Below are 26555 nucleotides of genomic sequence, written 5' to 3'. Positions count from 1 at the left end.
GCACCTGGCTCTCTATTACATAGGGGCTGGCCACCCATCGATCTGCCAACTTATTCTTACCGGGGAATCCCAAATTCTGTAAAAGGACCCGGTCGCCCGGCAGTAATTTAGCAAACTTCACCTTTTGATCATATCTCTTCTTATTCCTCTGATTTTGTTTAGTACTCACCGCAAAGAAGCATTCCTACTCTTAACAAAACAAAGAAGCCATTTTGATTAACATACACAGTACATGGATATTAGTACCACCTAAAGTAACACTTAAAATCAATATTATGTCTTGAATTTTCAAACACAATAAAACATAACATCTCAGCCTGAAGTTTTGACCATTTACTCTTTTTCGTAGATGCTGCCTGGCCTGCTGAGCTCCTCCAACATTTTGTGTGTGTTGAGTGTAAATTTAATTACCATTGCACTAATCTCAGTACTCCATTGTCAGGGTTTTATACACATGACCACCAGTACTCCATTGTCAGGGTTTTATACACATGACCACTCCCTGTTCCTGTTCTTAGTCTCTTTGTGAACACAACAGTTTTAGTTGTTTTATTTTAGTTTAATAGGTATGGTTTTGGGAACAGAGAGGGGAGTTAGCAGTCAGAATATGGTTTGGGGACAGGGTTGTGGAGGAGTTCGAAGTCAGGCCAGAATCTAGGCCTCCACTCTATGTTCTAAAGCCAGCAAAGTGGACGTGACGGACATCCATGTTTGGATGTTGGGACGTCAGACCAGCAAGTTGACAGCAGGTTTGGAACTGGAGTTGCTTGAGGGCAGGGAGCACAAGGGTCATTGACCCTCCAGGTATGCAAATTGGCAAGTCTGGCCTGGAATTTGCGGTCCTCATGCAGTGTCTTCATTTGTCATTGTCCCTGAGTCCTGGGATTGAAGCCCGAAGTCAAATCGGAAGTCAAGGCCCTATGGCCGGAACCCTGAATCCGTAAATCCACTGGAAATGTCAAAGGCCCAGTGTCCACTGTACGCCTGGATGTGGCTTGTTCCGGGTTTGAGGACTGTACGTGCGTGCAAGGTTGGGAGGAAGAGATGGGATTTGTTTTGCTGTTGTGTTGTTTGTTCGTTTGTTCTCTTTCGTGTTCTGATGAACATTGAGAGCCCGCTATTTTGGCACTGGAGTGCGTGGTGACATTTGCGGGCTGTCCCGGGCACATCCTTGGGTTGTGTTGGTTGTTAACGCATACAACAGATTTTGATGTACATTTGGTAAATAAAACTGAATCTTGTTCTTCCTCTCTCCTCCCCTGCATCTCACTGTCACTCTCTGATATGGAGTTCTTTTCTGCCTCACCAAAGAGCATCAATTTGTTCCATTACATTCCAAAGTGAGTGTGCTGGTTTTTCACTGAGCACAGATTGCTTATGACTCAGCTGAACTTGTTGCTACATATCGGTAGGGAAAACAAGTTGTAAGAGTAAATGTTGTGGGAGGAACTGACTAAGACTTACTCTTAAGATTATTATCCTTTTTACATTGCCTCCCACAGGCAACTGCTTGAGCTTAAGTCCTCTGAGCTTGTAGTTTTACACTTTAGTTGTTTCAGGATCCCTTGAGATCCTGCAAGAGGACTTGGGAGTAGATTCCTGACTGTAGTACTACACCCTGATCCTCATACATACCGGAGAGATACAAAAATTAAAATTCAGTGTTGTGGAATGCACAAATATTAGTGAAGAGCTATAGCATCCAGAGGGTCCAGAGGTGGTTCACAAGAATGATCCTCGGAATTAAAGGGTTAATGTGTCAGGAGTATTTGATGGCTCTGGTTCTGTACTTGCCAGAATTTAGAGGCATAGTAGTAGGGGAAGGGTGGGGGAGATCTCATTGAAACCTATTGAATATTGCAAAGCCTAGAGTGGACATTGTGAGGATGTTTCCTATTGTGGGGGGAGTGTAGGACCAGAGGGGCATAGCGTCAGAATGCAATGGGTGTCAGATAAGGAGGAATTACTTTAGCCTGAAGCTGGTGAGTCTGTGGAACTTATTGAGGTGGTAGACAAGCTATTGAGTATATTTTCTCCCAGCTACTCTGGATCCTTTCCATTTCACTTATGGTTTGAATCGATCCACTAACAATGCCATAGCCTCTGCCCTCTTGATGGGGTCTCGTATGCCAGGCTGCTGTTTATAGTCTTCATTTCAGCACTTAACTCCATCAAACCCCAGAAACTGGTGGGGAAACTGTCCTTGTTGGCTCTCAACACCTCCCAAAGTAACTGGATCCTGGACTTCTTAACGGAAAGGCCACTGTCAGTCCTTGTGGGCATCAGTGTCTAGTCCCATTACACTGAGCACTGTCTGTGTGCTCAGCTGACTGTTGTTCACACTGCTGACATATTACCGTGTCACAGGATTCAGCTCAAACCGTGTCATCAAGTTTGCGGATGACACAACAGTGATTGGCCTCATCAACGATGATGAGTCGGAGGACAGAGAGGAAGTAATGCAGCTGGTGGACATAAGTCTGAACATGGCGAAGACCAAAGAAATATGATTGAGCGGAAAATCCCACAGAAGGTGGTGGATTTGGCCTAGTATATCACAGGAAAAGCCCTCCAACCATTGAGCACATCTACATGAAAAGTTGCCATAGAAAAGCAGCATCTATCATCAAAGATTCTCATCACCCAGACCATGCTCTCTTCTTGGTGTTGCCATCAGGTAGAAGGTACAGGTGCCTCAGGAATCGCATCACCGGGTTCAAGACAGTTACTACCCCTCAAGCATCAGGCTCTTGAATAAAAGGAGATCTCTACACTCATTTACAGACTCCTTTATCTTGTTATTTCATGCTGGTTTTTTTATTGCTATTTATTTATTATCTGCATTTGCACAGTTTGTTTACAGTTAACAGTTCCTGATGTTTACAGCTTACAGATCCTGTTTATAGTTACTGTTCTATAGATTTGTTAAGTATGCCCGCAGAAAAAGTATCTCGGCATTTTGTGTGGTGACGTGTATGTACTCTGATAATAAATTTTACTTTGAATTTTGAACATACATGGCTCCTCCATAGAGAGGGTTAAGTGCACCAAAGTCATGGGTGTTCACATAATAGGTGACCTCACTGTCACCTCCCTAAGCAAGAAGGCACGGCAGGGTGTCCACTTCCTAAGGAGATTGAGGCAAGTGAGGCTTCCGTTGACTCCTCATTTTAACTGAACTTTACAGGAGGAGTGTCATTGAGAGCATCCTGACAAGTTGCATCTCCATCTGGTATGGGAGCAGCCGAGCATCAAACCAGAAGTTCTTACAAAGGACTGTGAGAACAGCTGAGAGGATCACAGGAACATTTATCCAGAGCGCTGCATACGCAGGGCCCTTAGTATTTTTAAGGATCCCACCATCCATCTCTGACTTTCTCCATCAGGCAGGAGATTCTGATGCATAAAAACAAGAACGGTCAGGATGAAAACAGTTTCTTTCCTCAGGCCATTAGGCTTCTGAACTCCCTGCGGCAGCATATTCAAAGTGTCACCAGATAATCTGTTCTGTACCCTACAATATTTACTTTATGCACTTTGTTTATACGTAATTCATCTGTAGAATTTATCCTTACTTGTCTAATTATTGTGTGGTACATACGTGTTATGTATACCACTGTGCTTCACACCCGGAGAAATGTTGTTTCGTTTGACACTATACATGTAAATATTTAAATGACAATAGACTTGATATTTAAAGCGGAGCTTGACAGGTTCTTGATTAGTACGAGTATGAAAGGCTACGGGGAGAAGGCAGAAGATTGGGTTTGAGAGGGATAATAAATCAGCCGTGATGAAATGGCAAAGTGGATGTGATGGCTGAATGGCCTAATTCTGCTCCCATGTCTTATCCCTCTGCACCACTTGAAAAGAATCATCTGTGAAGACTTGAGTAGTGCCGGAGCTGAGAGGTGCAAGTGCTCACTTGCACACTAAGCTCCAGCACAACTCAGTTTTTTTGTCCTAAGGCTTAGTGCCACTCCCACAGTCATAGTCCGGTATCAGGAGTCCAGGCTAGGAGCACTGGTCATTGTGTGAGTGAGCAACAGGGAGAGACACCCAGGTGTAGATCAAGGATCATGTCTGCATCAGATTTGGCATGCAGCATTCTGTCAGCAAACCTCATTTCCTATGTCGTAATTGAGAGCTGCACCTTCTTGTGTCATTATTTAATGTTGAGCTCACGTATAAACATTAATTGCTGTACTTTATGGCAATAATAAAATCCACCCTGTCTTCAAAAACAGTGAAAAACACACAACCAAAACTGTTCGAAAGGTATCTTTAAAGAATTCAAATTTAGGAGGTGAACAACATGAGAAGATTTTGTTTTGACCAACTATAATTCTGTAGATTCTACCATTTCTCTCAAATCTTCTGTCATCCGTACAAATAAAATGGCATTTAAAGTCCAGGATCTCTCTTTTCTGTTTCTTTCCTCCTACCGTCATTTTCATCTTAAGCCCATCATCCCTCCTGCAACTCGCCAGCAGTCCTCTATCCTGGACCAAAGGTTGAATGGCCCTGTGGCTGCCACTTTCACCACATAACTTTGTGTCTTCGACGCAAAGATTCTTCCTCTCCTAGGGATCAGGTCTTTGGTGCTTCTGTTGGCGTTCCATAGCATCGGGTTTTTATGGGATGTGGTCGCTAGCCCCATGCCCAACCCTCCTTTCATAGCCGGGCTTGGGGCTGTCCATGGTGGAGTTCCTAGATACTACACAGCAGGAGAAATGCTTTTGTTTGTATACCTTGTGGTGAACTTCAGGAACCTCATGCAAGAGAGTAGCTGATACTTTTCTCCTCCCACCTTCCTGGCCCTAATTTTTTTGAACTAATTCAGACCTTGATTAGGTCACCAGCATATTCCTTCTGAAGTGTATTATCGTGCATTTTATGCCATCCTTGCAGATTTTCTTTGGCATCTCAAACTGTGTGCTAACTTGGCCCAGAATGTTTATGTTCCAGATTAATATAGCCAGACCCCTGGAAGAGGTTGTTGAAGTGGAAGTATGTTTTCTGTCCATTGCAAGTTGAGTTTCCGTGTTCTATTGTGCTAGCTCGCAAAAAAGCATTTGGCTTGAAGCTAGCCAGACCCGAGGGTCATATTAATTGGCATTGTGAAATTCCTTTAATTGTATTCTGTTGCTCCCTCCCATATTTTCTGGATGCAAAGTGACTTCTGTGTCATATTTTAAAATAAGTTTCAGTAAAAAATGCAATTGGCCAGTTTTAGGTTGCCTTAATCAACTGCAAGATAGGGGTTCAATTCCTGCTGTTGTCTGTGAGGAGTCTGTGTATGTTTCTTCCTGGTCCTCCTGTTTCTTCCCACTTTCTAAAGATGTATGTGTTAGGGTTATTATGTTGTGGGCATGCAAAAAAGCACAGCAACACTGCGGAGTGCCCGCAGCACACCCTCGGACTGGGTCAGTTGTTGACACACGCAAAGCATTTTACTGTATGTTTCAAAGTATATGTGACAAAATAAAGCAAATCTTTAATCAAAGCTGCACCATTTATTTTAATGTTTTTATTTCTTAACACAATTTTTTGCAGATTGTTATAAAATGCATTTTTAATTTTATGGCATGATGCAAACAGAAAAATTAGCTCTAAAGATGAATTCTTAGAAATAGTGTAATTTTCAGGATAATTTATGACCAAAATGTGATCTGCATCTTAACAGCTGGATGCATGAATAATTAAGGTTTTGAAATATTTCAGTGAATCCAATTAATTGAATACACTCTGCCAGCATCGTTTTGTGCTTTCGGGTCATATTGATTTCTTAATTTCGTAATTGCATTGGTGTGTGACTACTTATTAAGGTGTGATGTCAAGACTGTGTGTGAATGTGGTGCATATAGTCTCCCCACTGACTGTGTACCTTGCAAGTGATGTGCCAGTCATGATGCTGTGTTTCCCGCAGAAATAGCCAAAGTGCCGGGTGATCTGTGGTGCCTTAAAGCACCAGAGCTCCAGCCTTTACACAAGAGCAGATGCTTGGAAATCTCTGCCACACACACAAAATGCTGGAGGAGCACAGCATGTCAGACAGCATCTGTGGAGGCTAATAGACAGTCAACGTTTTTTAGCTGAGACCCTTCAGCAGGACTGGAAAGGAAGGGGGAAGAAGCCAGAATAAAAAGGTGAAGAGGGGAAGGAGACCGGTTACAGGAGGTGACAGGAAAGGCGGGTGAGTGGTGAACGGGTGGATGAAGTAAGAATCTGGGAGGGGATAGGTGGAAGAGGTAAATGGCTGAAGAAGAAGGAGGAATCTGATAGGAGTTGAGCATGGACCATGGGAGAAAGGGAAGAAAGAGGGTAACCAGAGGGTGGTGATGGGTAGATGAGGAGGAGAGAAGGGAAGATAGGGTAAAAAGAATAGAGAATGGGAAAAGGGAGAAGTGGGAGGAAGGGGGGGATGATTATCAGCTATTACAGAAATTGGTGTTCATGCCATTAGGGTGGAGGCTACCCAGACAGATGGAGATGTTGCTCCTCCAACGTGAGTCTAGCTTTATCGTAGCAATAGATGCGACTGTGGACAGACTTATCCGAGTGATTTGAAATGAGTAGCCACTGGGAGATCCTACCCCTTGTGGCGGATAGAGGGAAGGTACTCAACAAAGTGTGGCTTTCAGAGGTAAAATAAAAAAATATTGTTTTAGAAGCATCTCCTTCACAGCCAGCACCATGGTTTTTGGAACATATTATTGTATTTAAATACATAGGAAACAGATTGATTAATGTAATTAAATTAATACTACACAATATAGGGCAAGCCTGCAAAATGTGTCCTCTGTCCAGAGTCATGTTCACATTCTCCGACAGTATTGGAGAATATCAAGTCAATGCCAGCTCTATTAATTCCATATCCCCATTTATTAAGTGTCTCCTTAGTGCCCCCATCAACCAGCCTGACTCTCACCTTGGGCATTTTATGATGGCCAATTAATATGCCAACCAGCATATTTTTGGCATGTGGCAGACCCCTGAGGAAACATAAGCAGTCATTTGGAGAGAAGTCGAAAATGAACCCAGTTTGCTGCAGCTCTGAGGCAACAGTACCAGCTGCTGTGCTACTTTCTCGCTGGTTTGGCATTGTTCGTTTTTGGATGATGTAGCTTGAATGTGAAAACTACATTCCCAGTCTACACCTTGGCTTCTGCCCACAATGCAGCAGTTGTGTCGGACTGGGCCGCAGGCAGAGATATCAACCTCAGTATCAAGTCCATTGTAAACAGTTAGAGAATGGAAATGGGCCCTACTTGTGCACGCCATCCAAATTGCCTTCCTGTGCTAATCCCATGGTGGAATAGAGTAAACTTCTTATATTTCTCATAATTTACCTTTTACTATGCTGGCTTATATTTTTATATATATGATATATATATTAGAAACATAGAAAGCATACAGCACAGTACAGGCCCTTTGGCCCACAAAGCTGTGTCGAACATGTCCCTACTTTAGAGCTACCTGGGCTTTTGTTCTGAATTTTCCAGTAAATGTATTTCTGTATTTTTCTAGAAGCTTCCTAGTTTTCATGCATCAGCTGTCATGCCACTTGAATCTGGCTGCTTCATAAATTATTTGTTATCATGAAATGTCTTTGTTATCTTTCTGTTTGAACTAGTTTTCAGTATAAGGTGCCAGTGACTTCTTTGTTCCATTCTTCCTTCTTACTTTAGTTCATAAATGGCCATAACCACCAATTGATGCCTCATTCTTGACCTCCGAAGAACCTCTGAATCACAAAATCATCAGATCCAACACCATAAGGCTCTAAGAGAGAGGAGTATAGTTAGGCAATTCATTCCACCCGATCTTCTCCACCATTCAATCATGGCTGATTACTCTTTCCCTCTCAGAGGGCCCATATCCCTTTAAACACCATGGTCACTGTGGTGTGGTTATCCCAATGCTATTACAGCTTGAGGCACTCCAGAGTTCAAGGCCAGCACTGTTTTGTGAGGAGCCTCTGCGCGCCTTCCCATGGGATGTGTGGGTTTTCCCCGGCTCTCCGCTTTCCTCCCCCTATCCAAAGTCATATGGTTAGTGAGTCGTGTGCATGTTATGTTGGTGGCAGAAGCGACGTGCTACTTTGAGCCGCCTAGCACAATCCTTACTGTTGTGTTTTGATGCAATCGACACACTTCACTGTATGTTTCGATGTACACGTGACTGATAAAGCTAATCTCATTAATCTAATTTAATCTTTGAATTGAAGAACAGACCATTGAGCTAAAATTGCAATGAATGTTATTACCTCAAAACTTTTAATACAAATGTATAGTGGTCCTGCTCATTAGTGCTACTCTTCCTGCTGGCCTACTTTCAGTCCTGATGCACAGTGCCAGGCCAAAAGTCAAATCCCTCTCCCCAAGTGGTAACTATGCTTAAAAATTCTGATTGGATCTCTAAAGTGAGAGCAACTGTTCCCTGTTAATTTAATCTCGATTGTGGACCACCAAACACGCAGATGCAAAAAAGATCACTGAAAAGTATCCAAAGTAGGGAAGTTGTTTTCTTTGAACTCGCATGCAGCCTTGTACTTCTACTTATAGATATCTCCCCCCACCCCCCCCCCCCCCAAAGCAGACCAACTCAAGGGGCAACCCACCCCATCTTGCAGGTAGATGTACAGTAATACGGTGCTCTGGAATAATTGCTCCCCAAGCAGGACAGGCAAAAATCTTCTCAGTGTGTTTTTAGCCTTTTTTTTTTACTGTAGCCCCGGAACTTGCTTCCAGTTTCCTTTGGTCTGTATTGCACTTGAACATAGAACTGTACAGGCCCTTTGGTGCACAATGTTGTGCCAACTTTTTAATCCACTCCAAGATTAATCTAACCCTTCCCTCCCACACAGCCTTCCATTTTTCTTTCATCAGTGTAGCTATCTTGAATGTCCCTAATATGTCTGCCTCTACCCCTATACAGGTTTCCCCTGTTATCCAAAAGTAAAGCGTTCCTATGAAACCTTTCGTAAGCCAAAATGGCGTAAAGTGAAGAAGCAATTACCATTAATTTATACGGGAAAAGTTTTTGAGCGTTCCCAGATCCAAAATATAACCTACCAAATCATACCAAATAGCACATAAAGCCTAAAATAACATTAACGTTATGGTAAAAGCAGGAATGATATGATAAATACACAGCTTATATAAAATAGGAATAATGTATGTACAATGTAGTTTCACTTAGCAGAATCAGGAAGATTTAACCAAAACCAGTTTGTAGAAAAAAAAATCGGCATGTACACGCACGCGCACTCACCTGCCCAGGCAAGGCTTCACGGTCATGGTAGTCTTTCTCGGGGTAAACACAAGTTTAAAGTGGGTGCCTTTCTTTGTAAAAGCGAAAATCCTCTTCAGATTTCTTTCAGCTAGCGAAAACAGGTACTAATAAAGGTCTTTCATAAAAGCGAAGTAGCGTAAAGCAAACTTTCGTAGACCGGGGGCACCTGTACCTGGCAGTGTGTTCCGTAGACCTACGTTTGGCTTTTTATCTGCCACCTCTTCCCAGGTTCCATTATTGAAGTTATTTCGCTCACTTTCAAGAATTCATGCTAAAACTGCTTCTCCCTCCTCTTCCATGCAATAGGTGGCCTCGTGATGTAAGTACTGGAGAGCTGCTACGCTGGGAACAGTTTCTTCCCCAAGCGCATCTGTTCCAGAACCACTTCCTTTCCCTCCTAGCCACAACATCATAGTGTTGATTTTAAATCGATAAACTTTGATCCCCTTTGCTCTGTAAAATTACCCGCAGCCAAAATTATACAGGATTCTGGCCTTCATTGCTACTTTTAGTCACTGATCTCTTGAATTAAGACTTTCGACTAAGCACTGCAAGAATTCCTTCATTGTTGAGAGATTATCAAAGGATTTAAGGAAAGTAAAGGAGTTAGTGGTGCTTGGCAGAGATAGCTTGGCTAGGTCAGTGAGAGGTACGCCTGTGTGTCTGATTGAAACACCATTTTCCATGTGCTGCTTGTTTTGATTTGACCTAAAGTTGTTTTTGAGGGCGTGGAGAGCCATTTTGACCTGCATTTTATGTTGATCTTTTACTATTCTTTTTCTAATCAGTGAAATTACTTGAAAAACCAGAGTTTAATGCAATCTTAAATAGTAATTTGGTATGTAACCACCCCCCCCATTCTACACCCAGTATAACAATTGTCAAATTAACTCATTCATGACAGATCTGATGGAAGATTCCCGTGTACAGCTGCTGTACATACGTGTGGAGACTGCTTTTGCTACTGTTTGTTGATTTTATTTAGAGACACAGCACAATAACAAGCCCTTCTGGCCTAAAGAACTCACTCCACCCAATTACATCCATGTGACCAATTAACCTACAAGCCTGTACATCTTTGTAATATGTTAGGAAACAGAGGACACAGAGGAAACTCATGCTATCACAGGGAGAACGTACAAACTCCTTACTTACAGTTGCAGGAATTGAACCTGGGTCGCTGGCGCTGTAATGAAGTTACGCTAACGGCTACACCACCGTGCCGCCTGTACTTTTCTACTCAATGAGTATGCACATGCTGGGGAGAGAGCCCTTTAACAGACTGAGTGAATTAATTCAAAGAAAACAAGGGAGTCCAAAATGCGGGTCTGACTTCACTCTTCACTTTTAGTGAGACGTGTGTATCACGTGGTAACATGCTGATATATGCAATTAACATGTTTTTAAATATAACCCGTAATTATTTATACAAACAAGAACATTTAGTCAAAAAAAAATACACACACACACACACAAATACTGAATATACAACCTGGGTGACATTTTTGTGTCTTTTTTCAGAGCATATTTTTCTCAGTCTCTAAAATTCATCTAAAAGCAATTTGATTTTATTCCAGGTGAACATACTGCTGCAGATTTATCTCAGTATGATCTGTGTGTGTTGTATTTAGTCCCTTCCCAAGTAGGTCAAAGTACCATACTTAGAAAGTGTGCCAATGGTTATTTGTAGGCCACAATGCTGCCGAGGTGATGTTGGAAAATTGAGATGCACTGGAACTTTGTTCTCCTTCTTTAACCTCACATTCAAACCTCATCACAAACAATGCAAGTGTTAACTGATTCAAGGTCAGTGGGTCTAACTTGCACAAGATAGCCTTGCCTCAGCAGATTGCATACATGCAATGCCATTTTTCCAGCACTATACTGCAGCAGCTTGATTACTTGACACCAGGCGAGAATTAGAATGATGCCGTGAATGTGGATGTTATGGGGAAGAGATGTCTCTGCTAGACTTCCATCTGCTTAAGTTTAGAAGAGAGGAGACTTGATTGAAACATAAGATCCTTATTAAAGATAATGATTAGCCTCATTTGCCACATGTGCATCAAAACACAGTGAAATATAATCAACCATTTCACCCCTCCTTGAACTTATTACTCTCGTCACTGCATTACAAACACTTTAAACCATTTTTATAATGTTGACATTGTAGGCACGTGCTAGTATTTATGTATTTGTACACATTTTATTCCATATCAATACTTCAACTTCTTTATAATTGTTGAGTTTTTTTTATTGCATGACACACCCTGACCAACACACCACAGCAAGTTCCTAATACATGTAAGTGTATATAACGAATAAAATTGATCCTTGGCCCTTGAAATGTGTTGTTGGAGACAACGACCAACACAGCCTGAAGATGTGCAAGTGTCACCATCATGAGAAAATCTACTGATGTGGAAATCCAAGCAGTACACACAAAATGCTGGAGGAGGTCAGCAGGTCAGCGGCATTTATGGGAAAGAGCAAACATCAACATTTTGGGCCGCAACTGCCAAGTGTCACCATGTTTCCAGCACCAGCTTAGCATGCCCACAACTTAACCCTTTCATCTTTAAGATGGGAGTGGACCGGAGCATCTGGAGGAAACCCACACAGCCACGGGGAGAACGTACAAACTCCTTAGAGACAGCGGCAGGAATTGAACCTCAGACACTGATTGCTGGCACAGTAAACTGTTACGCTAACTGCTACACTGCCAGTACCTTAAGGATCTTAAGAGGGTGCAGAAGATCTTTTCTCTTCTGGGAGAAATCCAGATCACTGGTCACCGTTTTAAAAAGGAGGGGTTAACCATTTAAGACAGGTGAGGTGATAAATCACCTGAGTGTTGTCTAAAGGACAGCAGCTGTGGAGTCTTTGAATATTTTTAGGGAAGAGGCAGACAGATCCTGATAATAAAGGAAGTGAAAGGTTATCAGGAGTAGGTAGGAATGTGGGGGTAAGATTAGTCAATTAGTTCAGCAGTGATCTCATTGAACAGCAGAGCAGGGGTGAGGGGCTGAATGGCCGGTTACTTCTAATACCTATTGCAATCCCATTTCATACCTCCAGTTCATACAGTTGATGGCCAAGCTTCTTTCCAAAACTGATGCAGTAAGTTAGTTCTGCATCTGCAGTTTGTTAATGGCAGCTATTAACACATTAACTTCATTCAATTTTTAGGTTTTGACTTACTACTGCCTTTTAATTTGTTTGGCAGAAATGAGAAAAATTATTATTAGGAATAAAGTAAATGTCAGAATCCGATTTGGGTTTAATATCACCAGTGTATGTCATGAAAGTCGTTAACTTTACCTCAGAAGTACAATAAAATACATGATAAATAAATATAGAGAACACAAAAGTGAATTACAGTATGTATGTGTGTATATAGACACACACACTCCCCTGACATTTTCTGCAAAATCTTTACCAGCTGTTTTGAAAGTTGAAATTTGCAAACTCGGACAGTGTAGTTTTTAAAATGTGTATTTCAAATCTGACAACAGCTGTACCAAGCGCTTAAATGATCCTTGGACATTTTAGGTTCATAATGTTATTTAGGTTCATAAGGTGCTAATCCTGCGGTATAGAACAGCTGACCTCTGTACCTCCCAAGATCCACCAAGATTTAAGGATTTTTCTGGAATGTTTTCAATGCAGCCTAATATAGGGTTATATGTTTGAATTAGCAGAATGAAACAGAGTCTTTGGGTTTTGGGTATCTGTGTAAATAAATACTTGAGGGTATATAAAAGACAGGATTGTTTTAATGACTTCCTGTGAATTTTCTTTTCTGACGGTTTCACCCAACTTTTAAATTTTTTGGTTTTGACCCCATTTTCTGCGTTAGCTCTGTAGATTTGAACAAACTTCTGTACGCGGCACACTGAGAGCCAGGATTAATGCTTGTTAGCATGTACTCTGCTACATGTAGCAGGTACACTGGATTTCGTCTCATGGTTAGCTAGTCACTTAGCTTGTTGACTGGTGCCTGCCGCAGTCTTCAAGGCCAAATACTTCTTTGAACCAACTCTAACTTGTCGATAACAAAGTAAAATTTCTCAAATTTGTCCTCTATGATTGTATAGCATTTCGTGGTTAATGGCTGAGAATTTGAATATAAAGATTAGCTTCATTTGTCACAAGTTCAACAAAACATACAGTGAAACTTGCACAACCCACAAGTATATTTGGTGTCTTCTCAGATCAGCTCCATTTTACCTAGTCTTATTTTACTCTCCACTAACAAATATAAATTCAAAATAACATTTTTTAGTTTGAAGTTCATGGGTTGGTTGTGAGGGGTTGTGGAATTGCTTGACTTAGTTTACTGAGTGTAGCTGTCCCCCTGGTAATGTTTTGCCTCATTTAGAATATAGCCCAGTACAGGCCCTTCAGCCCAGGATATTGTGCTGACCTTTTAACTAACTCTAGGATCAATCTACTGCTTTCCTCCTACTTAACATTCCATTTTTCTATCATCTGTTTGCCTACCTAAAAATTACTTAAATGTCCTTGATGCACCACCACCCTTGACAAGGTGTTCCATGCACTCATCACTTCGTGCAAAAAATCTGGCCTCTAACATCTGCCCTATACTTTCCTCCAATCAACTTAAAATGATGCCCCCTCGTTTTAACCATTTCTACTCTGATGGGGGAGGGGGGTAGTCTCCGGCTACCTACACAATCTGTGCCTCTTACCGTCTTGTACGTCTCTATGAAGTCACCTCTCATTCTCTTTCACTCCAAATAGAAAAGTCCTAGTTTGTTTAACATATCTTCATATCCTCATTCTCTAATACAGGCATCATCTGCACCCTCTCTAAAGCTTCCACATCCTTCCTATCATAAGGCAACCAGAACTGAACTAAGTGTGGCCTACCCAGGGTTTTGTATTATAATAAACGAATGGTAGCCATTTAACCTAAGATCTGTCATAACTGAGCAGTATTAGTTTATGAGGAATTGTGCATTTTAGCTGCGTCATAATCTATATTTGTTGAACAACCTAATTGCTGCAATAAAGCTACCCTAAGTTCCTTACTGTAGAGACTTTAGCCACTTCAATTATTTGGGATTGGTTAGTTTTCTAATATTAGTAGTTGAAGTTAAATATTTGCAAACAAAAATGTAGGAAACATATCTATGGTTCTTCAAGTAACACACAGAAAATGCTGGAGGAACTCAGTAGGTCAGGAAGCATCTATGGAAAACAATACAGTTGATGTTTCGGGCCGAGACCCTTCAGCAGGACTGGAGAAAAAGAGATGAGCAGATTTAAAAGTTGCGGTGAGGGGAGGGAGAAACACAGGGTGATAGGTGAAGCCAGGAAGTGGAGGGATGAAGTGAAGAGCTGGGAAATTGGTGAAAGAGATACATTGCTGGAGAAGGGGGAATCTAATAGGAGAGGACAGAAGGCCATGGAAGAAAGAAAGAGTACTGGGTTGGGGGGGGGGGGGGGGCGATGGCCAGATAAGGAGATAAAGTGAGAGAGGGTAAAGGGGATGGAGAATGGTGTGAAGTGTGGGGGGGGTGGTGGATTACCAGAAGTTCAAAAAAATCAATGTTCATGTTATCAGGTTGGAGGCTAACGTTTTACCGTGCGTGAATATTGAAATGGCCACTTGCTTTTGGTCTTCACTGCATTAATTAGATTACTTTGTGGAGATCTATTTTCATCTGACACGTAAAAGTCTTTTTCTGTTGATCAGTGTCAAAAAAGCCAAATTAAATCCACTGTTATTCAATGCAGTAAAACAATAAAACGTGTAACCTTCCATGGAGGTGTTGAATACTTTTTATAGGCCATGTAGTTAAATGACAATAAATTTAACTTGACTTGACTTGATCTTTGATGTTGAATTTCTTTGTTGTATGACTCCATTGTTTGGCTAACTTTTTTTGATATTTGTTATCTGACGTTGCCCGAGCATGGGTACTAAAATGTCCTTTTCACTGTTGCACAGTTGGTGAATTCGTAAGTGATGCACTTCTTGTTCCTGACAAGTGCAAGTTCCTGCACCGGGAGAAGATGAACACCTGTGAGAGCCATCTGTATTGGCACACAGTTGCAAAAGAGGTACGCTGGCTTTATTAAAAGGTTCTCCCGTGACTAAGCAAATGTTTCCCTACAGTTAGCAATTGAAGTTCCTTATCCCTCCATCAGCCAGTTATTCTAAATGTACCTTTTGTATTTTCAAGGAATGTGATTTTTTTCATGTATCTAATGAAGACTGTCTTTTTTTTCCCCAGCTCTTGAATTAAGGCATTGTTTTGAAACAGGTTTGAATGCCTATAGTATTTCTAAAAAATATACATATTCTTGGCTCTGTAGGCTCAAAGAAAATGTCTCCATATAGTTATTGCTCAAACTTGTTTGTTGTATTGTTTGAGGTTAATTTATAATCTTTGCTGTATCATTTACTCGTGTGCCCTTGACCTTCATACTTTGGTGAAAGCTAATCTATTCTCATTTCTGTTAACATTTCTATGAGATGGTATTTGGCCTACTTAGACCATAAGATATAGGAATGGAATAAAGCTATTTAGCTACTCTATTCCATCATGGCTGATTTACTAACCTTCTCATCCCCGTTCTCCTGCCTTCTCCCTGTAACTTTTGATGCCCTCTTACTAATAATGCACCTACAAACCTCTGCTTTAAATATGGTCAATGACTTGGACTCTGCAGTCATCTGTGACCATGGGTTTCACAGATTCTGCATCCCCTGGCTAAAGAAATTCCTCCTCACCTCCGTTCTAAGGAGATTGCTTTCTATTCTGTGCCCTCTGATCCTAGACTACCTCACTATAGGAAACATCCTTTCCATATAAACTCTGTCTAGGCCTTTCAATATTGGATGAGTTTCAATGAGATTCTTTCCCCCTCCCCCACCATTCTTCTAAGCTCCAGTGAGTACAGGCCTAGAGTCACCAAACCTTCATCAACCTTATCTGCTTATAACCTCTTAAGTTTTCAATTCCAGTGGAATATATCTTCAGTGTTTGACTGTCTGAAAATCTCCCTGTATGGTGAATGGAAGCAGGCTCCTTGCACTGAGTTACTGCATTATTCTCAGTGCTTGCATTCTCTTCATAAGCACTCCGTTGCCCATAGTGAAGGACAGGTTGGGGCAGGCCTCTGCCAAACTGCGAGGTGATTCGGACAAACAGGTTGGATTCCTATTGTTAATTTTCCTGTTTCACTCCCCTCCCCCTCCCCCACACTGTCAGTACAAAATGAATATTATATTTTGTCAGAGCTAGATGAGATCAGAATTTTTATGTGAGAATTAATGGTACCAAGTCCTCCTCGTTCACAATCAATCCTTCAAACGGTTGAACTGCCTAATTTCAGACTGAGGCTTGGATCTCCAGGGATGAGTTTTAATAGGCCAGTCTACTGGCAAGCTATTCCACATGAGTAATATCCATTGGTTGAAGGTTACCTTTCTGTAGCCCCCACATCTCCCTTCACGTAGCCCCATTCCCCCACAGACAATTACACCAAACCACAATTTGCTATCAGAAATCTCGAGGCAACACAACAGAATTGAACTTCAATTTGATTCAATTAATTAAATGCAACAGAAATTGTTATAAAGTGTCTGATTTCAGTCAGCAATTCACGCTGTTCTCCAGCCTGACAAAGCTTTCATTATCTCAATGTCATTAAATAATTTATGATATTTGCTGGTGGGGAGACAAACAGAAGGGAAGCGTTTGCAGGGAAGATTGTCCAGCTATGCTTGTTAAAACATTAACTAATTTGCACCATTTCTTTGTATCAGGTTCTCCAGTAACTTGATTGCCTTTTGAGACATGGGATTTTCAGTATTGCCCTCCTATGGGTAGTCCTACCAAAATTACACAATTTCACCAGTGATCATTTTTCAACAACAGAAATATTTTTAAGGGGCGTCATTCCATTCCTCGCCCACCTTTTGCTCCATTTGTCCCCATTTTCTTGGGTTTATAAATGTTCCTTTATCTTACGGCTTAATTTGTCTTGTGTATTAAGTATTATTTTGCTTGGTGTATATGTATATAGGAAATTGCTTGTTTTGGTCTATTCACTGTTCATTTGAACAGAAGGAACCTACAGCAAAAAAGTTGATTATTACTATTTATTAAAGTTTATAATTATTTGTTCTTTTTGTATTTGCACAGTTTGTCTTTTGTACATTGGTTGTTTGTCACTCTGATTCTATTGCATTCCATTGTTCTATTATGAATGCCTGTGAGAAAATGAATCTCAAAGTAGGACATACACATACTTTGACAATAAATTTACTTTGAACTTTGAAAGTTTGCTAAGTAAAAAGCTGGTGCGTCTTTACCAACTGAACTGAATTACGATTACTTCAGAGACAACTTTTTCAAGTCCACAGAAGTTATGTGGGTTTACCCAACTTTTAATTCTTTGTGCTTTCCCAGACCTGTGGTGACAAGATCATGAACGTCCATGACTACGGAATGCTGCTGCCATGCGGAATTGACGAATTTCGTGGCGTAGAATTTGTTTGCTGCCCCATTCCTGAAGAAAACGATAAGATCGACTCGGACATTGATGAAGAAGATTCGGATGTCTGGTGGGGAGGCGATGATGCAGATTATGTGGACGGCGGGTAAGGCTTCCTTGCTGCTGTATTATTTTGTGGAAGCTTACCGCATTGAGAGTATCAAAGCTGACAGAGAAGCTTTACTGACAAATTTCATTAATATCATAGATTTTTATTTTTCCAGGGGTCGTAAATGAAGCCAGTAAATGCAATCCATTTGCCTTATTGTGTTAGAATGTGCATCACGTTGACTGCAGTGGCAAACCAAAGTTTCTATAATATCTAAAACTGGGCACTATTATAATTTGTACTACAGCACAGAAACAGGCCTTTCAGCCTTTCTAGTCTGTGCTGAACTATTATTCCCATCTACCTGCCCCCAGACCGTAGCCCTCCATACCCTTACCACCCCTGTGCCTCTTCAAATTTCTCTTCAATGTTGAAATCAAACTCACATCCACCACTTCTGCTGGAAGCTCGTTCCACACACTCAACACCATCTGAGTGAAGATCGCCCTCGGGTTCTCCTTAAACATTTCACCTTTCACGCTTAACCCATGAGATCCGGTTCTTGTGTCAACCAACCTCAGTGGAAAGTACCTGCTTGCATTTATTTTATCAATACCCCTCATAATTTGGAGTAGCTCTATCAAATCTCCCCTCACATTCTCCTCCGCTCCAGGGAATAAAGTTCTAACCTATTCAACCTTTCCCTGTAACTCAGGTCCTCTAGTCCCGGCAGCATCCTTGTAAACTTTCTCTGCTCTCTTTCATGTACGTATATATCTTTTAAATTGTTTTCTTGTGGTGATTGAGACCTTGATGAATGTTCTGGTGTCCCAGAAAATCAGTACATAGCTGCCTATTTATACTTTTATATATTTGACAAAGATTTTTTTTAAAACTTTAATCGAAAAGTTCTATTAACTAAAGCTTTGCCAAACTCGCTCAGTATTTAAATGGTATGAGCTGCTGAAGAAGAAAATATTAGCCCCCTAGATCATTCGGACAATGCATCTTGTGTTCAAGATCAAGATTGTTTAATATAATTTCTGGTACACAAGTGTAAAGGAGAATTAAATAATTGTTACTCCAAATCCGATGCATCATATAAAAAAGACACCATAAATACAAAAGAGAGTTTTATACATTGTGTGTACATAAAGTGAAGCTCGGTACAAAGTGTTTGCATATAAGGTGACTGATAGGAAATGATAAAATGGTGCTGGTGGGGTGGCTTAGTGAGTGGAGGTGTTAATCAGCCTTACTGCTTGGGGAAGGCAACTGTTTTTGAGTCTGGTGGTCCCTGGTGTGGATGCTGTGTAGCGTCTCCCCTGATGACAGTGGAACAAGCAGTCCATCAGCAGAGTGGGTACATCCTTCATAACGTTGCTGGCCTTTTTCTGGTATCTTTCTGTGTATACAGTATGTACTCGATGGCAGGTAGGGTGGTGCCAGTGATACCTTGGGCAGTGTTGGCTACCCATTGTAGAGACGTCTGGTCTGCTGCAGTGCAGTTGCTGTCTGATCCAGATATTCCAGCAAGTCTTGAATCCAGGTGGCTGACCTGATGGAATATTATAATTAATATTCTTCCATTTTAGTAGCATAAAATTAGTGATCTAAACAGACTGAGCAGATTCAGATTTGATTATGGTGACCTTTCTTGTTAACTCATAATGCTCTATGCTAAGTTTAATTTGATAAGTTATGTCCAGCAAAGAGAGTGGTGAATCAACAATAAGAGAATAAAACTACCTCATTACTCTTCTGTTCATCAGCTTGGAAGCAAAAATGTGATCATACATCATCATCATCATCGTCATTATGTGCCATGTCATATGACCTGGATGATCGTGGTCTATGACCATGATTGCTGTTGGCAAATTTTTTTACAGAAGTGGTTTGCCATTGCCTTCTTCTGGGGATGGGTGACTCCAGCCATTATCAATACCCTTCAGAGATTGTCTGCCTGGCATCAGTGGTCACATAACCAGGACTTGTGATACGCACCAGTGCTCATATGACCATCCACCATCTGCTCCCGTGCCTTCACATGACCCTGATCCAAGGCTAGGCAGGTGCTACACCTTGCCTGAGGGTGACCTGCAGGCTCACAGATGGAACGGAGTGTCTTTGGTAGAGATGTATCTCCACCCTGCCACCCCCATGATACATAAGCTGTAAGAATAAATAGTGAGCATTCTCCTTCAATTTAATAAAACTCTTCTTTTTAAAAACTCATTTACTTGTTGTTAGTCTCAAAAGGATGCATTGAAAATTAAACTAATTTTGAAATAAATAATGATGTATCATTAATTTTAGATCAGTTGGGGTGTGCCCTTTCTGGCAAAATCTTTTTTCCAAATAATGAGGTCTTTGTAATATCATAGCAGTATGAATATTTCAGAGACTAATTGGGTTTTCATTGTTTAGTTTTGTCATTAATCCACGTCCTTTGTCAGAACTAACTGATCATGTCCTTTTGTCTGCACATTCTTCTGTGTTTGCCCATTGATCCCGAAAGCCGTCAAGATAATTTAACTAATTTAACCATGGTTCAGTGGTAACGTTTGTTGGATTTAAAGTTTGCAAGTTTAAGTCCTGTTATGCTTTGTAATTTCAAACAAGTTCAAAGGAAGACAGGCAAGTCTGAAATGTGAATCTAACTTCGTGTTTACTTCAAGCGAGACAGACACGTATCACGTGGTAGGGTCATGACTTATGCAATTTATATATAACCATAATGAATTATATAAACAATAAAGAATGCTTAATCACACGATATATACAAAATTACTCTAGTATTACTGAAATATTAAATACACAATAAGTCCCACTCGAGATTCTTGAACACAAATGCAAGATGGCATTCCACTGCAGTAATGAGAGAGTGCTGCAGCGTCAGAGGTTTTTTTTGTTTTAATGACATGAAACTGGGCTCCTTCCCGCTTCCTCAGGCAATGTACGGTACCATTTCAAACAAGATCAAAGACATTGCCCCTGGTGTTCTATTTACTCTCTCTAAATGAATATAAGATATGGAATATGGCCTATTCATTGACAGCACGGGTAATGGGGGGTTGGTTGATCATGTATTAATTCTGTCAATACTTATGATCACACACTCAGCAATTTAGGAGTCTTCCCCTCTGTCGTCGGATTACTAAATGGACATTAAATCTGTGAACACCACCTCACTTTTTAAAAATATATTATTTCTGTTTTTGCATGATTTTTAATCTATTCAATATACATATACTGTACTTGATTTTCTTATTTTTTTCTTCTATATTATGTATTGCATTGAACTGCTACTAAGTTAGCAAATTTCACGACACATGCCGGTGATAATAAACCTGATTCTGATTCACTTTGTGCTTATAAGTAACCATATAACAATTACAGCACAGAAACAGGCCATCTCGGCCCCTCTAGTCCATGCCGAATGCTTACTCTTACCTAGTCCCTCTAACCTGCACTCAGCCCATAACCCTCCATTCTTTTCCTGTCCATATACCCATCCAATTTTACTTTAAATGACAATATCGAACCTGCCTCTACCACTTCTACTGGAAGCTCGTTCCACACAGCTACCACTCTCTGAGTAAAGAAGTTCCCCCTCATGTTACCCCTAAACTTTTGCCCCCTAACTCTGAACTCATGTCTTCTTGTTTGAATCTCCCCTACTCTCAATGGAAAAGCCTATCCACATCAACTCTATCTATCCCCCTCATAATTTTAAATACCTCTATTTAAAGTAGAATTTATGATTCAATACAAAAACTAGCAAGGTAACAAAATTCCAGCAATAATTTATAAAATGAGGCAGCACAATAGCAGAGTGGTTAACATAATGCTCAGGATCAATTGCTGCCGCTGTCGGTAAGGACTTTGTACGTTCTCCCTGTGACTATGTGGGTTTCCTCAGGATGCTCTGGTTTCCTCCCACAGTTCAAAGATGTACCAACTGGTAGGTTAACAGATCATTGTAAATTGTCCCATGATTAGACTAGGATTAAATTGGGGGATTGTTGGGCGGCATGTCTCAAAGGGTCAGAAGGGCCTATTCTCTGCTTTGTTCTATGGATCTGAGGGGTAATTGATAAGTTTGTGGGCTAAGGTAGAAGGAGTCAATCTTAGAGAACCTTACACATTTATTTTCCAACATAGTCCCCTCCTACATTTACACACATAGTCCAGCAGTCATGGAGCATACAAATCTTGGACCTCCAGAAAGTGTCCACAGAAGGGTAATTGATAAGTTCATGGCCTAAGGTAGAAGGAGATGAGTTATACAGCTGTCGTTACATGCACATGCAGGTCAACTCTTTGAGTGATTATGCAGAAAGTTTGAAGTTAATAACTCATCTCCTTCTACCTTAGGCCATGACCTTATCAATCACCCCTGCTGCGGACCATTTCTGGAGTTCCAAGATCCATATGCTCTATGACATCTGGACTAAGTGTGTAAATGTAGGAGGGGACTATGTTTAAAAATTAAATGTGCTAGGTTTTCTAAAATTGACTCCTTCTACCATTGGCCACGAACTTACCAATCACCCCTCGTATTCTCGTCATTGTTGGATCTGGCGGTTTCGTGATGCAGAGATTCAGAAGTTAAGAACGAGCCATACTACTTGTTACTTACAGCTGATTATTGCATGTTACAAGAGCAGAAAATGAACAAAGGAAAATTAAAGAAGTTGTGGTCAACTTAGACAAATACTAGCTCCGACTAGAAGGATAACAACTTTGCAGTGATAACTATTAATTTATAAAACAACCAGATTTAAATGTTTTGATAACTGCTACAGAAAATCTGTGAAGCTTCTAGCTTCCAGTTATTGGACCTCATTATTAAGGGAATAGGTATATTTTTCAGGCCTAGTTATTAGGGTTAGTTTTGACCATTTGGGGAGTAGTTATTGTTTTAATGCCCAGGTATTAGGCTTCATTTGGACTGTTTACATATGAGCCCACTGGAGGCTGGAGTGTGGGCATGGCCTGTTGCGGGGTTGGAGAATGTATATGCATAGACAGGAGTGCATCTTGTTTGTTGCTCGTCGTGTTCCGTGTTGTTCTGCCAAGCATTGTGGTCATGTTATGTTGGCACCAGAATGTGTGGCAACACTTGTGGCTGCTCCCGGCACACCCTTAGGGGTTGTTTTGGTTGTTAATGCAAATGACGCATTTCACTGTATATTTCAATGCTGATGTCATAAATAAAACTAATTGGAATTTGAATGTATATTCTTCAAGCAGCACCTTAAATAGGACATCATCATATGCTTTTTTTTACTAAATATTGCTAATGCCCAATTTGTTGCTACATTATAATTTTAATGTTGGTCAAGTACTCAAAAACATTGTGTCCATGCAAGCGCGGATGCTGCTTATGGATATGTTTATCTGGGTCTCAGAGCGCTGTTCTTCAACAACCACTCAGTAAATGTTCTGCTATCAAGACTGAATTGTAAGCCATTTCATTACTGTGATTTAACAGATTATGTCTTCAGAATAAATGGGACATATTTTCAATAGCAGCTGAAATGTGATAATCATTCCTCTGTGAATCAATGCTAGTATTAAATGAGATCATTTCATTGCTGAGAGCCTCCATCAAAATGAAAATGTGACCAGTTTCAAAGCAGTGTGCTTATTGATCAGAAAACTTTTCACCAGTCACCAATACTAAATTGTTGATCTCAGGAACTTCTCAGTTGTAGTTCTCACAGAGATACAATTCTAAGAAGTGACTTCCAGATGGCAGATTATCCAATCCAAACAAAGATACCCAGTGGATTAAAAAAAAACCTCAAACTGGTGGCATTTCTGGTTCCTCTTTTTACAGCCCGTTATGCCATTGGCATTTAGAACAGCAGCGAAAGTTCTCCATCTCTGGTAGTGTTCAGGCCTTCCTTCATTGTGCCAGTAGCTTCTTCTTGGTTCTCACTACTATCAGCCATGCAAGTCCCAGTTGGAGATGCAGGAATACCTTTGCACTCAGATGTAGAAGGATTCTTCATCGCTGTTTCCAGTACAATTTTTTTTTTCAGTCAGGGTTGTTAGCCCTGAGTTGAACCCCCAAACCTGGAGGATCAGTGGACCACTCAGTCTGGCTTCTACCCTTTGACCTGTTTGGCATGGGTAACCCAAACAAGACCCAACACATGAAGCCCTGATCCCAACCAGCACAGTTCACCAGGTCATTGAGGCATGCAAGCCTCCAAACCACGATGAGGTTGTGATCTTCTGCCTACCCTGTTTCTAACACCAAGATGCAGAAGTCATCAACTCATTAAGAATGCCACTGCTAGACGTCTAACTAAAATCAGGGAGAGGGAACATTTCACTCCCATCCTAGCTACTCTGCATTTGCTTCCAATCATAAACAAGAGAAAATCTGCAGATGCTGGAAATCCAAGCAGACCAAGACCTGTTGAAGGGTCTGAGCCCGAAATGTTGACTGTACTCTTTTCCACAGATGCTGCCTGGCCTGCTGAGTTCCTCCAGTGTTTTGTTTGTGTTGCCTGCAGTGGCTTCCTTTATCTTTTAGAATGGATTTTAAAGTTCTCTTACTTGACCAGAGTACATCACAGGATAACTTTTGTTTTATACTCCTGCTTGAGCTCTCAGATCTTCCTTCAGAATATTCTAGTGGTGTTTAGCATTGTGGCTTCCTGGAGATTTATATAGATAGTGCTGTGTTGGCCCTAATTGTTTAATGCTATTGTGTAGTGCCTTTCAGATAATACCAGTTGTCAGTAACACTGTTGAGACAGTGTATAACTTTGTTCATGTTCCAAAGTCTTTCAATTTCCTCTTTTAATTCAGCATATTTCTGGTATTTTTCACCTATTGATTTTGTGTGTGTTATAGCTATTAGGTAAGTTGTTCTTGCTTGTTTATACTGCATTGCTATATAATTTGTGGGTCTCTGATTCTAAAACTGGATCAGGCTTGCGTTTATAGTGAAGCATGGTTTCTTTTATGAGTTTGTAGTGAATGATGTTTGCTTCTTGATTGTGCATGTGTGACTAATCAGATTGAGTTAAACTGCTGCAGGATCCAGTAAGGTGCTGGGATTGTTTCTGGTTTCTCTTGGCATTTTCTGCATTTATCGTCTTGAATTTGTAGGTCCATTATTATGTATTTTTGTTATTTTTTTTGTGTTGACCACCTAGTTCTGTATTGCCACAGGAATCCGTCTGTTCTGGGAAGAGGTCTGCAACTCTGAGCCAGGCTTTTGATGCTTTTGAGGTCAACATCTAGTCAGCTCAGATTGGGACACATAATAATGCTTCTTGTACCATTCTCTCTCCTGCACTCTCCCATCAGGCAGGAAGTACAAAAGCCTGAAAGCACGTTACCACAAGGCTAAAGGATGGCTTCTATAAGACTAGTAAATAGTTCCCTGGTGTGATAAGATAGACCCTCTTCCTCACAATCTACTTTGTATTGATCTTGCACTTTATTGTTTACCTGCACTGCATTTTGTCTACAGCTCGTACGCTTCATTCTCCTTTGTTAATGTTTTATTTCACTGCACTTTGTGATGATTGATCTGAGTGAACAGTGTACAAGATAAGCTTTTCACTGCATCTTGGTACACGTGACAACAATAAAACTATACCAATCCTAATACCATCCCTGTTCTTGCACTGCCTGCAATCAACTAAGCTCTGACATAATGATTATATGTAATTGATCCTTACCACAAGTGGGAAATGTCAGTTGTCTGGTGCCTTATTAATGCCTGAATAATAGTGTTGAGGCCTGAAGGGATTCTTAACTGTTGAAATATTCAGACCATCTGTCATTGTATACGAAGTATCAAAGAACATGCTGGCATTGACCAAGATCTTAACCTTAATCTGGTCTCCAGGTTGTGAACTTGCTATAGTGAGAGCAGGTTATTGTTGGTAATCTTATTAACTGGTTTCTGGGGTTCAGGGATTAAGTCTACAGGTTATGAAGTGACAGGTCAGTGTGGTTTCTGTAGGCTTTGGTATGCAAGAAATGCCTGGCAGGACAGGTTTTTTTTTAATTATGTGTTTGATCTGTTCCTCCATCTGTTCTCTCCTGATGAATGGACTCAATGTTCTGAAAGCCATCCAGAAAGCTGCTTCTCCATTATGTGGCCCACAGATCCCGAAAGTGGTCGGAGGTGTATCTATTAATTTATTTAGAAATACAATGCCAAATAGGCCTTTCCAGCCCTTTGAGCCACATCGTTCAGCAACCCCAATTTAATGCTGACCTAATCATGGGACAATTTACAACGACCAATGAACCTACCTGGTACATCTTTGACTGTGGGAGGAAATTGGACCACTTGGAGAAGCCCCACACATTCCATGGGGGTACAGACCCCTGACAGAGCACGCCGGGATTGAACTCTGAACTCCGATACCCAGGCTGTAATAAAGTCATGCTAACCTCTACGCTACTGTGCTGCCCAATGTATGCATGTTATCAAGGAGGCTTTGAGAGCATCCTTCTGTCTTTTCCACCTGGGGATGCCCTTCTGCTACAGAGCTTTGGAGCAGAGTGTGGAGAGTCTAGCGTCAGAGTTGCAAAAAACAGGGCCTGCCCATTGGAGCTTCTTCATGGGGTGAGCTCTGCTGTTGTGGATGAGGTAGTCTGGTTTCTCAGCAACTTCCTCAATGGGAGAAGCAACTAT

General features: G+C 40.9%; 1 protein-coding gene across 4 annotated transcripts in view; it reads left to right on the top strand.

Annotated features, from left to right (window-relative positions):
* The window catches only part of LOC132393542 (amyloid-beta precursor protein-like), a 202597-nt gene that overhangs the window by 95681 nt on the left and 80361 nt on the right, over positions 1-26555 (top strand). For all 4 annotated transcript variants that reach the window (XM_059968933.1, XM_059968932.1, XM_059968929.1 and 1 more), the window contains exons 4-5: positions 15275-15387; positions 17745-17935. In XM_059968933.1, coding sequence (XP_059824916.1) covers positions 15275-15387; positions 17745-17935 — 304 coding nt within the window. The remainder of the gene's footprint in view (positions 1-15274; positions 15388-17744; positions 17936-26555) is intronic.

The sequence above is a fragment of the Hypanus sabinus genome, chromosome 4 (genome assembly GCF_030144855.1).
Source record: "Hypanus sabinus isolate sHypSab1 chromosome 4, sHypSab1.hap1, whole genome shotgun sequence".
NCBI classification, from domain to species: domain Eukaryota; kingdom Metazoa; phylum Chordata; class Chondrichthyes; order Myliobatiformes; family Dasyatidae; genus Hypanus; species Hypanus sabinus.
Note: the sequence above shows the minus strand (reverse complement) of the source record. Positions and strands in the feature narration are given on the sequence as shown.